The sequence below is a fragment of the Galendromus occidentalis genome, unplaced genomic scaffold (assembly GCF_000255335.2).
Source record: "Galendromus occidentalis unplaced genomic scaffold, Mocc_1.1 scf7180000077515, whole genome shotgun sequence".
NCBI classification, from domain to species: Eukaryota; Metazoa; Arthropoda; class Arachnida; order Mesostigmata; family Phytoseiidae; genus Galendromus; species Galendromus occidentalis.
The window spans coordinates 579470-596407 of record NW_003805503.1 but is presented as its reverse complement, the minus strand read 5'-3'; the positions used below and the strand labels follow the sequence as shown (position 1 = coordinate 596407).

At 52.9% G+C, this 16938-nt stretch overlaps 1 protein-coding gene across 1 annotated transcript in view; it reads right to left on the bottom strand.

Moving 5' to 3' along the window:
• The window catches only part of LOC100905110 (GTPase-activating Rap/Ran-GAP domain-like protein 3), a 30560-nt gene extending 21603 nt beyond the window's left edge, over positions 1 to 8957 (bottom strand). The window contains exon 1 of the mRNA XM_029112557.1: positions 8530 to 8957. Within this exon, the coding sequence (XP_028968390.1) occupies positions 8530 to 8957 (428 nt within the window). The remainder of the gene's footprint in view (positions 1 to 8529) is intronic.
• Between the last annotated feature and the right edge of the window lie 7981 nt (positions 8958 to 16938).

The window sequence follows — 16938 nt, the reverse complement described above, 5'->3', positions numbered from 1 at the left end:
CTGCCCCTTACCCTGTTCCCATCCCACTGTAGTGGATTTAGCATCCAAGGACACCTCCCTGCGCGAGCACAGCTGGACCCAACGACCTTCCAAAGTTGCATGAGCGTCCTGATGACCTGGTGAAACTATTATCAGACAAAGTTCTCCTTCCGACAACTTCTTTGGACGCGGAAGTGCAAGAATTTAGCACGACAGGTGTTGGTAACTCCCACTCGTCGCTGGCGGCGGGAGTTCGCAAGTATTGGGAAGTTCGCTACACGACGTTTATAGATCCGGAGTGAGTCGGACAGTTCCTTATGGCCGAACGCTCGACCTTCTGATCGGGGGATAGCGTTCGGAAAATAGACCTGCTGATCAGAGAATTTCGATCGAAAAATAGACCGTCTGACCAACCGGAGGATTGAAAAAAGTGAATTCGATTCTCAGGGTGATGCCTTCACCCGGCGATGAGGCTGCCCATACAGTTCAGAAGTTGAACGCGATGGAGCATGTACCGCTAGGCCTATGAAGTTGCGGCAAGCGCCATACGGAGGTCAGAGATGACAGCGGCGCGGCGCCTCAATGGCGGAGGGATCGTGGAGTCTCCGAAGGGAACGATTGGATTCGGTACGAATTCGTCCAAGTTCCGGAAACCCTCGGCAATAAGGCAATAACGCCCGGCCTACCATTGGCTTCGAACGGGATGCTAGTTGGTCGTAGGGGTGCCGCGATATGTCCCACGCATGCCACGGTAACGGCTAACTCGGTTGTGTTGCTAAGAGACAACCGAGCGGAGGTGAAAAGAGGAGCTTCCTCGTAGCATCCTCGTTCGCCAGCCAGCCAGCCAGCCGGCTTGCTGCGTAGAGCCGTAGAGTCCAAAATGTGGCCCCAAGGGCTCGTTTGAGTGTCAAGTGTTTCGCTGCTCGCTGATCTCGAGGGTGTTGTGCATGACTCTTGCGGCATTCCAGTGTTTTTATTCGAGTAATGAGAGAACAGTTTCGTCCTCGTTCCACACTTGAGCTCACGAAATCCGCCGGGGGTGGAGTTGACGCGTTCGGCGAATCTTCACCGGAACAACTGTTCTCAATTATGTGATCGTGACGATTCATGCGGCGTCAGGGTGCAAAGTAGGAGGGCCCTGTCCGCTCGCTTCCAGGGAAGTCATCGCGACAACGCCATCGACTGAGCACAGAACTCGACAATGCCTTCCGCTTGCGAAGATTCGCGGGGACCGGAAGTTCACAGGGTACACCCACGGAAACCCTTGTTCCGCTGATGGAAAGTTCCGCAAAGGAACCGCGCCCTTTGAACCGACACTTCTGACTCCATGTGTTGGAGTGATTCCGAATAATAATGCAAATCAAACTCGACGCGAGACATGAGCGAGTCTGCGTCGAGAAAAAGCTCGCTCGCTCGCTCGCGCAGCTCACTTCGGCCGGAGTGCCGAGTTTGCCCATTCCCGCGAATATTCAGCGAGACTTATTGATCCATTCAGAAACTCGCGGGGACCTTCAATCGCAAGTGCGGGTTCGATTGCCGATTGAGGACTCGATTCCCTTCCCATCCGCTTCGGTCTGTCCCCGCATAGTCCCTCATGCCGAAAGCGATTTTTCGCCGTCAAACTCGATTCTTGTCGCGAGGTCTTACGATTCACTCACTCGTAACCAACAGACGACGGAATCACACCACGGGGAATAAAACTTCGCCGCGGCACCTCCACCTCGGTGCAGAGTGAAACGCGTCACGGCCCTTCCGCTTGAGGATAAACTTAAAGATGCAATCCTGGAAACAAGCCGTCGCGTCGGACCTGCACATCCAAAGTGATACATTCTGGGGGCAGAACTATGGAAGGACGAGCCCTGGAACTCCCAATACCCTCTCCGAAAGTAACAAGAGGCTTCCTCTTGTGGATTCGAGGAATCCTGAAAGATTGCTCTGGTCGTTCCAGGCTCGTGACGCTGATGAAGTGATTCGAAGGCGCTAGATCCAGGCACCGAACTGCGGAGTTCGGACGAGCTATGCACGCGAGGCTCGCCCTTTATCCGAAGAATCCAATGGAACGACACTCATGATGTTATCATCGTTGGTGTTCGCCGGTCTCTGTTCCCTCGCGAGTCATCTGCTCGGCGAGCATCCGGCGTAGCGAGCAGCTGCCCCAGTTAATTTGATCAACACATCAAAGGTCAACTCGTTTGTTGTCGTTATGAGTGTGGACCTCCTCATGCCGGAACTCCCGACGGACGTATACATATCTTTTATATTCGCGCCGTCGCGCCATATACTCGATTATAACGCTAGATTAGGCAAGACTGGGTTGAATGGATACACAGCGCGGATATACAGCACCTTAGCACCGCTGCGAAGCTCACTAGTCAGTGCGAGGAGAGGCAATCGATACGCCAAAGTTTTTCTAAACCTAAGTCCACAGCCCAGCGTCGCGCAGACCCCGAGGCTCACGATTGGGCACGTCATTTGGATACGCCTCTGGGGCACCTCGGGCTTCCGCCAGTACGGCAATGCGTGGGAGGGTAGCCACTGAATCGAGGAGAGACGGACGGTGCGACGGTTGTTCTTTGTCACGGTGGAGTTTCGCGAGTGTTCCCCAGCGGAGCGGAGCCCTCCTCGTAATGCATCACTCATCCCATGATCGATCGAACTGCGAGATCGTCGCCTCCCACTGCATCGGAAGCTTCTTTGCGATCGGAGGAAAAATCTCAGGGGGACTCGGCCGAGCTCCGGCTCTCCCGGCAGGATCCAGGGGTCCGGAGTCCGACCTCGGTCTGAGTTAGACTCTAGACTTTGTCCCGATACTACGGTGCTCATCGCCAAATCTGTTCCAGACCGGGATCAAGGATGGTTCCAGCGGCTTCGAAGCGGTGCCAGTCAACAGGATACCGAGGAGCCTGCGGCGTCGAGGAGGTGGAACGACTGAGTCTTCGGTGACCTTCAGGGAAACTGCGGGCTCTTGCAGATAGATGAGTGTTTGTGCAAGTTCGTCGCGCAGGGATTTAGACGCTCCGATAGAGTGCAACAGGACGTCTCTCCGGACACGAGAGTTCCCCTCCTGAGTGTCGACGGGGCTCGAACAGCACGAATGACGGCGGCGGATAACTGGGCTTTCCAATGCAAGTCCGTTCGTAACAGTCGATTCTTTATGTTCTCCATGCTGGAGCAAGAATAGGATCAGCGACTTCCTCTACTCGGGAAACGAGGCAGTAATCTCTGAATCTTCAAAAAGGGATTTCCCCGATCCAAATGTGTGAGCCTGGCGGATCGTCCCTTGGCGACATCGATGGTAAGGAATGTATAATATATTTGGGCAAGCTCCGATAGACAGAAAAGCTCCGGCCGCCCTCACCTTCTCACTCGTCGGACAGCCGGACCAGTCAGGCCCCACCATGGCTCTATGCATGTTTATGCATTCATGAGTGGGTTTGCGTTCGCGGAAAACGTCTGAAACCGCCGTTGCCCTCGACGTCCCGCGGTGAACCGGAGTTCCGTCATTTCTGATTGTGCGAGAGGTGACCTGAGCGAGTCTGCGTTTCTCATAGTGAAATTATTTGCCGAAGGCTTCGCTGACTCCGCAGACACGGGGCGGAGAGGTCGACTCCCGGCTCTAGCCCGCAGTTTGCCGAGAGACGGAACGGTGATGGGTCAGCAGTCGAGAAACTTCGTTCATCATCCGGGAAATAAGCTCCGGAGACGAAAAACCCACGGAACGCAGAAAAACCTAATCTCCCGGCCCTCGACGGAATTTCCCGCGTGCGACGCCTCCTCCTCTTCGCGAGCGTCGATTCTGTTTTCTCCGTACCGCTCTCGGAGCTGAACTCTCACAAAGAGGGAAGGCACAGACGCGGCGCTTGGCTACCGCAGCGGTAGCTCGCGCCTGCATCGAAATTCTCTCAAGGGCTCCGACGACGGTGTGTGCGGGTCGTAGACGCTGACGCCGGAAGGCTCCTCCGATAGCAATGCCTAACGTAATGCCTCCGGGCCCCCCTCGGACGCTTCCGTTTCCCGTGTCATTCATCCGTTCGTTCGTTCGTTCTCAGACACCGACCGTCGTGTTGCTGTCGGTGCTCCTCTATGTTCACACGGAACAAGAACGTCAGAGAGTGCCTGTTGATGGACCGGCAGAGCTCGTTCGCTCAGTCAACCAACCCAACGCTTGGTTGCTCTGCGGTACGGCAAACTCTCTTCCCTATCCGAGTGTCACGGTATTCTCGGCGGTGATCAAGAGTAATCTCGTTATCGACCTGTCCGGTGAAGAGGTATGCGAACTTCGCGTCTATGGCTCGCTATACCCAACATCGGTCGGCGACAGCGGGAGCAGCGGAAGCGGGAAGCTGCGCACCTGCCTTCGCTACAGGTTTTTTTAAATTCCATATCCGCTCACTGACGTTCACGGCCTGACCGAGCTGCGGGTCGTTGCCTCACTCATGACGGACATTCACCCACCCTTCTGACCTCGCCCACTGGCATATTCAAGATGGTGGTTTATTTTCCGGAAAGCGGGAATAATAGATTTTGAAAAGTCCATTCAAATAATGTATCCGCACAGAGAAAGCGGACCGGAGGAAAAGAGCGGGAAATTCGGGAAAATGCCGAAGGACGGGAAGCTTTTCTCCTGGAAGGAGTCGACGGAGGAAGCAGGGGCGAACGTGGGAGAGGAAACGGCATCACGGAAAGGAAATCTGCAGAGTAACGAAGGAAGGAACGAACGAATACGATGCTCACACGTCTCATGAATATTGAAAGCTGAAGCCTCTGGCGGAGGGCGTGGCCGATCTCGCGGCTGGTTGCACCAGTGTGAGTGATAGATTCTTCTCCTTACGACTGAGACTCCTCCTCGAGATGGTAGCGCACGCAGAGTCATATCATAAAACGAGTATTGGCGACAGCTCGAATATCCAGACGTGCTCGACCGTTGTTGCTGAAGATGGACTCCGCGATCCCAGAACGGGTCCGGCATCCCGATCAGGACGTGCACTACGAAGAGAAGCCCCAGCAATTGGAGAAGCAATGGCAATAACGACGAACGTCGTTCGCCTTTGTGAGCTCATTGTTTCACTCCTCACAATGAGAGCTAATTGTCGGTGAACAATAGACAGCAGCCTTCGTGAGACTCGTCTCCGAATTCCCCCAAAGAGCAACAAACTTCCGACGGCGGGCGCTTGGAACCGTCGGCTCCGTCTGTGGACTCAAGTCCTGTTGTCGGTGGAACTCGCAGCAGTCCCGGGCCACGATCCACCGTGGGACTTCATGGTGGCAGGAAAAGTTCTGGCTCTCAGCAAAGTTCGAATCTTCGAGTCTAGGAAATATCGGAGCCATATCCTCGCTCCAATTCGGAACTGAGACTTGTGGACACTTGGGAGCTCACCCGGGATAAGGAACAGCAGCTGCACTTCTCAACGGAAAAACGTTGGGAATCAAGAACACGGGTTGATCCTACCTCCGCTCAGCTTCAGAAGATACATAGTGTACTCGCCTCGTGTTTTTCCGCGGATGATGGGAACGTCCCTTCAAAAAATAAGGACCTAATGGAATCGGGCGCCTCGCGCTTCATTTTCGCTACGTTAGCGGTGATTATACCGAGCACCACCGTCTGCGATCCTCTCGGATTGGAGTCCTGGCGCCAAGTTCAGGACAGCGAGGGTCGATCGTTTGCGATCATTGAACAGCTGATTGCCGCCAATCTTCCGGGAAGAAACGCTCCCGGAGTCACGAGTCGTACAAGGAGTTACAGGACTTGGTGAATGAGCGGATACAAACAAACCCGACCATGAGTCGTTCCAGTAGCTGACGAGCGATTGGTCGGAACCGACGCCGGAACCATATCATGAATATTCTCTCTGTGCTCTCTCTATATCATCAGACGTGGAGCATGTATCGCAAGCTGCGCGTTACAACTCTATTGGGATTGGGCAGCGTAACAAGGAACATCGAGCAATAGGAAGCTAGACTATGATGAGCCGATCGTATCGATGGAGAATTCTCTGGGAAAGCATCAGGCCTGCACGGGATCGATGTGGCTCAATGAAATCTTATGTACTACCTACCTTAGAGGAATTCTTTCTTTCCCGCAGCCTGATACCTACGTCTCGTAGCGTGCCATATATGTACTCTTTCCAATGATAAACAGGAGAGAGAGAGACCTCTCACCGGCTGGAATCAGATGAGCGGAGTCTAAGGGAAGGAGGTGAGACAAGAAGACTGGGGAGTCAGAAGGCACAGCGATGGGAGCGAGTGCAGCAGGAGCTCGACAGTCGGGGAGGAATGGATACACGAGGCTCTTCGACGGTAAAACGCCGAGAGGGAAGGCATACGGACTGAGTGAGTGAGATAAGCGCTCAGCATCGGCATGCTGTTATCGAGTAGAACAGTCGAGAGGAAAAGTGGATTAGTTCCTTTTTCGGAAAAGTTCGCTTGTTACGACTTCGTGCTCATGGGAGTTGTTCCTCGTCATCCTCTCTTTAATCCTAGGCACATACAATGGAAGTCCTCCATTCGCGGGAGAGGGAGATTTAGGACCATCGACGTTCTCGATAATGGAGAAGATTCCTTTCCCTACCAGCAGTGTGTCAGGTTTTCCGTTCAGCTATGATGGACGTCTACGTCTCAAGGTAATAGGAAATTCAGGAAGGCCGATGAACTCGATGACACCACCCCGGATCATACTGAGAGAGACCAACTCAATTTGCATTGGATGTACGTCAGTAGACACCGTGCACTGACGTCGATAGGGAACCTCGGGAGGGTTTCGAGGCGGAGAAGAAAAAGCACGAGTTCGGCCAGAGAATAAATCAAGGTAACGCCACCTTTGACAGAGGAGAAGTTCGGATGAGAGCCTCTTCGAACTAGCAGTCGAAGCCCTTCGGTGGGCACATTTGCGAATAAAAGGCAAAATGAGCTCTCGAGACCTGATGCATGAAGGAACCATATGCAGCGTCGCTCCATGAACGGGCAGCGGAATTCCGAGGCTTCACTCGGAACTTTCCGACGTCAGGTGACGCTCAAGGTCTCAAGTGTACGATAAGAGTCGACGGGGAGTCGATGGATCAACAGGAGTACGTAGACAGACTCTTAGGAAGTCGAACAAGGGGGGGGCGTGACGATCTCGTGTTTCCGAGCAAAAACTCGGGAGAAATTTTCAAACTGCTGAAATCGTTCTCTTCAGGAGCAGTGTTATGGGGAAAAAAACTCCCTCCGGCCGCCGCCGTCTCTCGACCGGGATCGGGACATCGGCTGCACGCGCAGGAGACCTGTTAGACTCCAGCCTCATTAGTCAAGAGTGCTTGGTTACCGCGGCGTTCACTGCGATGAGCGATTGTCGAGTTGTCAATTATGGAACATTAAACATTTAATATGAACGATGCGACCACTTGACCAATGGGTGACAGAAAGAAACATCAGCGTAATTCCGTAGTTCGTTCGAGCTAGTCCCGTTCATGTAGCTACCGTGACCAGCGATTCAGCTCCCCGTCATGAATGATTGACAGCAGACGGTTACTCGGATATAATATCAAATTGTGAGTCCCGCTATCGCCTCAGAGAAACCCTGGAGCACGCCATCATGGAATGCAAGGAGGAACAGGGCTCAGAGCCTTTCTCGGAGATCCTTAGGATCTGTGGAGAAACTAGGCCTCTGGGCATGAAGACTCAACACGAGGAACAGTAGAGCGAACAAAAGAAAGTCTCGAGAGGAGGGGGCGGAAAACGAAAAAACTAGTTTCCCGGGCTCGTCGGATTCACCAACATTCAACAATCGAGGAAAGTCACCACTCGCGAACGGGGCCCTCGCATACAACAAAATGTATACTACCCGGAACGGTTGGCAAATTCATATATCAACCAATCAACCAATCGATAATCTCGGACCTCTGGGTCGGCATTCAGAACCATAAAGTATCATAATGCGGCGTCGGTGGAAGATTTACAAACTGATCGGGCATTGCATTCCGGTCCTTAGATACTGAACGGCTCAATCTCTTCGGACCGAAGGAAGCACTCGGGGGAATAGCGTTCGGAGTGGTTTGCATAGAATCTGGACCCATCCTACGACCAATCTGGCCGAGTAATTAAACGGCATCTGTTGAGAACTAATCCCGCTTAGCCATCGAGGCGGCAGGTTCCGGCGCGAGTCAATTATCCCCGCGAGGTCCACCGCGCGGGCGCTGAAAGTCGAGAAGAGTGCTGATGGTCGCCGTAAACAGGTGGAGAGCGAAGAGTACGGGCGCAATTCATTCACAAGCCTGAGCCACCAGCTGAGCCGATCCTGATCACGCGTCGGCTACTACTGGTTGCTTTGTTTCAAGCAATCGACCGGCCGACAGATAGACAGACCGACCGACGGACCGATCGACCGCCCAGAAGCTGCAGCCATTGTTCGTTCCTGCCTTCATGTGTGTACATATACCAGGGATGATCTAGGTGTCACAAATCTCTCCGTCCAGGAACAGTGGGAGGGCCAGCAGTCGCCATAAGGAGGGAGCTCAACTACTAAAGCTGCATAGCTATCATCATTAGCTATGGGATTACCGTCGTAGCTCTTACCATGCATAGGCTGCCTGAACGGATAGTCTATCCGCGACAGCTCCAGATGACTCGGAGCCGCGTCGACCGAGGATGGCGTTCGCTTTGGCAGTGCCGAGATGGCGGAATTTCACATTAAACACAGGGCTCGGGGGCTGCTTGTGAAACGTGGGCAGTTTTTCGACGCAGAGGGACCTAGACCTGTCCCTTCGAGGAATGGGCCCCTTGACCTCATGCTGTACCATCACCTTCATTTTGGACGAAGACGTGGGAGCCATGGGGAAATCATGGACGTCAGGGGGGCTGTACGACTGAGTCGCCGTGTCGGGGGAGTTCATGGTCAGGCCGCCGAGCACGAGCTGAACCTTTTTCCGTTTCTTGGTGCCGCTGTTCGCGTCCCCTGGGGCGGCGTTCTCACCTCCTTTTTGTTCGGTACGATTAACCAACATTATGACTTCATTCGCATGTCCTCGCTCGCTGATCTTCGAGGTCTCCGTCCTCAGTTCCCGGCTGATGGATTTTGAATGCGATTCCGTGCTCCAGGAATGTGCTCCAGAGATAACGTTGCTCCTTCCCCTGTTCAGGGGTATCGTCGAATTATTGATGAGCGAGATGAATCAGTGAAGCTCCGCTGCTCCTGCCGGAGATTCTCCTTATTTCAGTCGCGTGACAGAACCCTGCGAGCCGGGGTGAGCACGTGAGGGGAGGAAAAAGTCGCTTGCTGTCAAAAATCGTGTGGGAAGCCCTTACGTAGACCGAAACCTGCCGTACAGGGCCGCTGGAGCCCGTTCGAGCCTTCCGTCCAAGTGTGAGGTGAGCTCGTGAAACCGAAGTCCACGAGCGAGTTTCCGAACTCCCAATGTCCTCCGCTCCGGAATCCGTATTTCTCGCGAAACGACGATCGAGGACGAGTTCCCAGAGCTGGAGGGTAGCTCCGGTGTTTGTTCCAAAAACAGCCCCGAGTCAGCTCAGCCACTCCGGAGGCTTAAGCAGTACAGGTATGTGTCTACAGCGCGCCAAAGTTCTATCCTAGGTTTATGTTAGAGATGCTCCACTCTCCTCGACTCAATAATTGTGTTGAGTGTCAGAGACGATATTTTCGAAATGTTTTTGCGTTTGTTGCTCGATTTCTGTTGAAAACGGTTGATGACGAAAGCTGCCCTGAGTTTGACGAGAGCCACACGGTCGCCGTAGAACCATCCTCGGTCACAACACAGCACCTCGTTGAAATGTTCTCACTTCATATCATCGGCTCGCTCCGAGTCGAGCTCGTGTCTCGTGTCCCATTCGCCACCTCACGGGAAGCTCTGTACAAGTTGTTAGCTTGACAAGTCGACGCCAGTCCCGTGCAGAATCGAGCGGACGGAACGACACTCTGCTCGATGTCTCCTGGCCACGCGTACACCACCATAAGCCACCGTGGTAGTCGACGATTCTGGGTCACTGTTCTAAAGTTTCCGAGGCCAGAAAGCCGTGACCATTCCAGCTGTGGAGGATGTTCCCTCGGCCTTCTCCTACAGCTGGCTGGTGTAGCCGTTGAGCCTGCGAGCCAGCGCGGCAGCAGCAACGAGAGAGGGCCTCGTCGAGTGAGGGAGGGTCGACGCTCGGGTCCCGTACCGTATGGCAAGAGGATATGTTGGCCAGGGAAGGACGTGCTGGGCCCAACCACCAAAAAAGGAGGAGGGTCGTGTACGCTGCTGCGACCGGGTCGTCGCAAGGATATTCCCCCAAAAGAATTCCCCCGCTCGAATCGCTCGCGCATTCTTCTGCGTTTTCCATCCGAGCACGGATCAGAGATACGCCGATCAGCTGTGAGCTCACCTATTGGGCGGGAGGTAATCAAAATGAATGGATTGATCGGGAGAAAATGATACACGATTCCGACAGCCTCCATTTCATGATATGCCCGCTTCCGCGACGGCTGCTGAATAAAATCATCGGTAACCAATACAGCGAGACATCGACCGGCGTGTTTGTCGATCCCAGCGAACTTTTGCTTGACAGTATTCAGGAGCAGTTCCCTCACGACGACGACGGCGCGACGTTGTTGCCGCAGGTCACACAATAAACGAGAGCTGGCATTGGTTGCTGCTTCATCTGTCTGATTGTCGCCCGCTTGCTACCTGCACACAGTAACGACACTTCGGGATGTTCCCGAGCATCACAGCGAGTATCGAACTTTGGGAAGCCAGGCTGTGTAGTCTGATGCTCGCCAGCCTGCCCGCTCGCTCGCTCGGCCGACATCTACGGAGCAATCCCTCCTAAGCAGAGGAGGACTCGGCAGAACCGTTGCGCCAACGACGAGCGGGAAGCATACTAGGTTCATCTCGCTCGAGTCCCCGACCTCTTCTATTCGAGCAGTAGATTATTATTATCATTTATTATTGATTATTATTATTGATCGAAACCTGAACACAACCCAAAGATACACGGACGACACTCTCGTGTGGAGCTCCTCTCTGATCGAATGGTGTTGTTTCAGTCATCGTCTTCGCTGACGATGATTTTCTCAGGCCACTACTCCGTACTATTTTTGTCTGAGCGCGAGACGATACGTCATTTTCTCCAACTCCGCTTTCGCAACGGATCCAGATCTTATAAATCAAGCTCCGGGCACGGATCGGAAACTCGGCGAAACGGCACGCCCGTGCTAATTGAGCAAGCTCGAAACTTCTCTTTCAGGAGTTCCGCGTCGCCGTTATCGGAGTCGAAGATGAAAATATTTTCGGGATCTGATTGAAGATGTTCCGCTTTCAGAAATTCAAAACATCTCGTTCCTGGCCGAGTCAACAAGCCACGAGAGAGACCAATCGTGTGCTGAAGGGTCGTATGCATGACGTGAGCTGACGCTTTGGGGATGACCGGGACGACCTAGAGCTCTGAAGCGCTCCACAAAATATCTTCTGACAGGTTTCGCTCGCTGTGTCACATCCGTAATTTCCGACGAAGAGGTCTGCTTCGACGCAATTAATCTTCGCCATTGTCATTGAGCAGACAGGCAGGCTGGCTGGCTGGCGGGAGGGCAAGTAAACCGTTGGCGTGCTTCGGGGCTTCGTGGACAACAATAGCTCCGTTGGAACCGTTCGTCGGCACCTCTATCAAGTTCGGGAGATTCCAGTGTGTACACTGGATTGTATTACGCGGACTCCTTTGCCAATATGGTGGATCTATTTCAAGCCGCGAGTGAACTCAGTGGGGCGTCCCTGTCGAAGATGACTGCGCCGAAAATTCGAGGATCTGATTTTTCGATCATCGGCTGAATGTTCTCAACGCCTGCGTTCGTGTTAGGACTGATTCACAGCGAGGGAGACATTCAAAAAACGTGAATGAAATGGGGAAGCGGCGGGTTTTCACAAAAATAATAAAATACTGCGTCAGCCACATCGAAGTGTTCGTGCCGTGAGCAATATTCGAGGCTATGATATTGAGGGTATAGTAATAGGTTTTCATGCTATACAACCCCCGTGTTCCGGATTTCTAATTTTTCGGGGCAGGCGAATATCCCTACTTCGGAAAGCGCACCGGCTGGCACGACTCGTGCCGTACTCATCAGAGAATCGATCGTTTGCCATGAATAGGGTGCGGGACTCCTTCTGTTCGGAAGCCATTTCAAATAGTAACAAATAGTAATATGACCGGGGAAACCGAGCTTGGCGGCGATAGCGACAGGGGATATGTCAATTTTGCGTACCTTCTGGGGAGGTCTTCGCCAGACAAACTCTTGACTAGCTTTCTCTTCATCCGCCTCTTGAGCTTGGCCACCACTGAAGCCATTGATGCCAGTGACGTCACGCGGAGCTTCCAAACGAGCTATCAGCGAGAAGCTAGCGGCTAAACCGGCTTGCTTCGCCCACTCATCATCGACTGGATGCAGTCACCTATTGAGCACGACGTCCAGCGGGGGAGGGGGCTGCGGGGCCACAATCAACAACAACTTCTCCGAAACCAGCTCCAACAGCAGCGGCAACAAGTCAGCACCGCTGAGATCCGAGGGAGAAGCACAGCAGACCGCGAAATAGAACAAACATTATTCCGGACGCACGCTCGCACGCACAGATTGATGGATTGACACCTGGCGTGCCAGCTCGGACAGTCAGTCTGCCACTTTACCCGCTCCTTGGGATGTGGAGGGAGGTAGGAATGGAGCAGTTTCCAATCGAGCGGCCTTGTAGCAAGAAAGCAAGCGGTTCGCCTGCTCACTTCAGGCAAAGGCTCCAAACAAGCTACACAGACAGCTAGATGAGATGAGCCGGGCCACTAAGCTCACGCCGACTCAATGGACTACGTCGCCGCCGCCGCATCTACCGGCGACGTCGACGACGGCGTTGCTACCACAGGGAAACGCCACACCGGCGTTGACGCTGCCGCAATCGGAGCCGGGCGCGGACGGTTAGCCATCGAATGGAAATGATCGGTTCCCTGATATGTACCTACGGAGCTGAGTGGGAGCTTTATCGTATGACGATCTGTTTGTTATGCCGACGGCTGTTTGTTCGGTGTGTCTCACCGAAACACTTCAGCTATCCTCGGTGCCATAGGAGCTCAGAGATTCGATGGCCTAATCGATGCATCTCAACCTCTGCATGGACAACCTACTACATATGACAGGCTCCGACTGTCATACCGAGACGGATCCGGGGCGTCGAAGCAAACGATGCTCCAGGAACTCGAGTGAGCGATAAATCTCCGAATATTGCCGACATGGGGAACGATCGATCGCGGTGTGGGAACGCGGACATGTCGAACGTGTCCGCGAATCTCATTCATGTTCGTTCAAATCGTCGTCCAGACTGCGGGAACGTCGACTGATCTGCGATTCAATATTTGCATGGATTCGTTCTGAGATCGAGGCCAGCTAAGTAGTGAGCGAGCCTCAAAGAACATCGGGATCCGACTACCGCGGAAATCCTAAGGGAGACTCCTTCATCTAGGTTTCGGATCATAAGCTTTGTGGCTTTCGGCCGACAACGAGGGAAACAAGGACAGGGAAGCGAGCTCGGAGCGTCTGACAAGCCAAGAATCTCCACTTCTGATAGGGCCTCGAGCAGGCTTCCTCTCTGCTGGCGTAGTGGGCGTCGAGTCTTTTCTGATCTGCTTTCGTTTCTGGCTATTCCGCGAACAGAGTAGAAAGGTTATTAATACTTCAACAGCCCTCTCAGCCATTCCATTAGCATACATCATTCAGCGTCGAGGCTTGAAAGCGTATTCAGACGACAGACAGAGGATCTAGAAGTTTTTGAGGACACGAAAAACCGAATTCCCACAGGATATTCATTCGAATGTTGACTCTACCGGTGGAGCAGACAGACATGCGGATTTCAGTAGCTGTACTCTTCCATCGAGGTTGCTTCACTTTGTCGGAGGGAGTAAACTCGCGCGGCTTTTCAACGTAGGAGGATAGCGGGAAACGTGAGATAGACTGGGAGCTCACAAAATCTCCGGAATTTATAATCCAACAGCGCGCACTCGCCCTCGGGCCGACGATGTTTTATTAGTAGACCCAGTTGGATCTGGAACTCGTTTCGGATCTCTCTGAAGCCGCTTTCCACCGTTTTGACAACATCGGTGACGCTACCCGCGATTATGACGGGAAACAGCTCCGGGAGCGATCAGGCAGCATGTGGAAAGTGCTCCATAATGGCGTTACATAACTCCGGCTGCGGCCATCGAACGAGAAAAAAAAACCTTGCATCGAGCCCGCGTGGCAAGTCGGCTCGGCCATATTTCTGCGGTGTGGGTGCCGACGGCACTTCCGAGATAGAGGAATCTTCTCGAACGGTAGGCGTCGTCGAGCCGATGAATCGAATGAATATCATTCATGAGAGTGATATTCTCCGGAGACCACCTGATTCAATAGCTGAGCCGAGATGGATAGTCGTTCTGAAAGTTTCTTTAATCGAGCCAGAATATCACATCTTCTCTGCCCTTATAGTGGATTCATCAAAACCGATCGCATTAAAAACGATCCAATCAATATGGACGTCGCATAGAGGAGAACTGCGCAATCGTATCGTTAATTATTAATCATTTCAGATGTATCCACCTCGTGAATGCAATCAGCGTCAAGCACTCAAGTCCGAAGATTTCATTGTCGGGATCGATGCAGCGCGGAACAGGTGCTTGTCTTGATTCACCTACATCACGAAGATAGCAGCCTGTTACATCCGACAATCTATTTTGCTAATCGTACGCGCAAGCGTATGTCGATGCTGATTCCGATTGTCGGCCACACCGAGCGCTCAGTGGCAACACGATATTTATTCCCCTGGATACGACGACGGATCAGTGGGAATATGTCGCTCGATACCCTCCTTAAATGTTCACCCTCCATTGATGGAATTCCACGCTAGGATCCAATCGAAACGAATTGAACTCCACTGATAAACGGGCGTACGTTTCCCCGCAATGTTAGTGTCACAGCTGCCGAGTATGCCTCGGAAGTAGTCTATGGTATACCCTTCCGCGTGAATCGTGGCGCCACCTGGAGCTTGTCTCAGAATCAGGCCCGCTCCAACTGACCTGGACTCCGTAGAGGGCGCGTTCGGATAGAGCACGACTAACGATAACGCCTCATAGAATGTTTAAAAACCTCGAATTTCGCCCATCACACAATCCAGATTGATCGTCCTCTCAAGAAACCGAAGAATAAATCCCTACAGCTTCCGTGCAGCGATTTCCCTCTGCGGTATTTATGGAAGAGCCCCTAGAAATTATCGTCAATCGAGAATATTCCGGGCATTGCTCTTCCCACTCCGTAGGTGGGCATTAATTTTTCTTCATAATCGAGCGGGGCGCCATTGAAGCATTCGGATATCATGCTAATCATCCAATTTCGCACGGAACCAACACTGTGATCGGCCGAGCAAAATCCTACTGTCACAGCATCACCCTTATATACATGATGACGAATGTGAACGGTGGCGTGGATCCGCGGCTTGAAATAATTTAGCTTCACAGGGGCCGATCGGGAGAGAACTTGCGAATCCTTCCCTTCCAACAGAGTCTCGGGGGCCCGGTACCAGTCTTGCATTCGGCCTCCGAATTTGTTCGTTTACCGGTCTCCACCTCCGGGGACGAGTCAGCTAGGTTATGAGAATTTATTCGGATCCCAATCGGCGATAAGCCAACATGACTCGCAGCATGAGGACCGCGGAGGTATAAGGTACTTCAGATGCGCCAAAAACTCCTAGGAGAGTTATAAATATTTTTTTTTCTTTCACGTCTCGGTCGGCGAGGCACTTCCAATATTTCCCTCTCGCTTGCGTGTCTGATTGAGCTTCCCCTTTTACACGGTTGCATGGGAACTGAAGAACGGAGGAAGCAGATTTGCCAATCGAGCAATCACGGCGCGGAGATATTATTGTGGTTTTCGACGGAGAACTCTAGGGACTTCTCTCAATGCTTGACGTTCTCTTGGAGAACTCAGCGCGCCTACGGCAACATCGAGCTCAGAATCTGCCAGCGATCGTCTTTGCGATATATTCACATTCTACCGTAGCCGAGCAGAAGAAACTCGGAGTGCTCGACCCGCTGGGCGGTAAAGAGCACCGAAGCGTCAATCGTGGCCTCGCGTTCAAATTCCTCTCGAGAACGAACTTCCCACCCGGACTGGATCGAGGCGAAACGAGCGGGCTCATTTCACCGACTGAGTGAGTCCATCTACGTATGATCGACGAGCTGTAATTCGATGAAGCCCGCGTGGATACTCCTGTAATATCCTCGACGATGAAGAGCGCGAGGCTAATCACTTCGGGCCGTAATGAGATTCAGTCCGGGAGCTCCTATTCAAACGAAGGAGCCTCCGTTGTTCCATTGTCGCGTCGAATTGAGCTCTACCTGGGGAACCGGAGGCACGAATCATCTAATCAGAATTCCTCTTCCTGACCGGTTCACTGTCCGGAATTGTACTTCCGTACGTGAATAACTGATTCGTTCCGCTAAGTACCGTTGTGCTTATTAGCTTGACTGCTCTACTCAGCGAAACGTTGAATGAAACTCGATGCAACCGCGAAGTTCCTGGAGAAGGATGAGGGGGCGGGCGAGGGTGGAATACCTGTGCAGGCGATTCCGCGAATTCGGGAGGAGATCCGGAGACCTTCCGGGTAAACATGAGCTACTACCTCAGAGACGCTCACCTTCCCTGAAGCTTCCCGAGACAAGATTGGAGACAAATTGGACGCTAACAGATAACTCCGTAAGACCTGCTCTAAGATAAGAGCGCCCTCGCACAGATTTGTCTGCATTAAATTCTCCTACGCGACTCGCTGAAGGCGGTTGGGAGCGAGGAAGAAAGGCTCGCATGCAAACAAGGGAGACTTGCTCGGAGTCCTGTCCTGAACTTTCGGGGCTTTTCGGTTGTCTGCATGGTCATGTGAGTGGCTTACCTGCAAGAGACACGAGATTAGATAGACGAGCCCGAGTGAGTTTCAT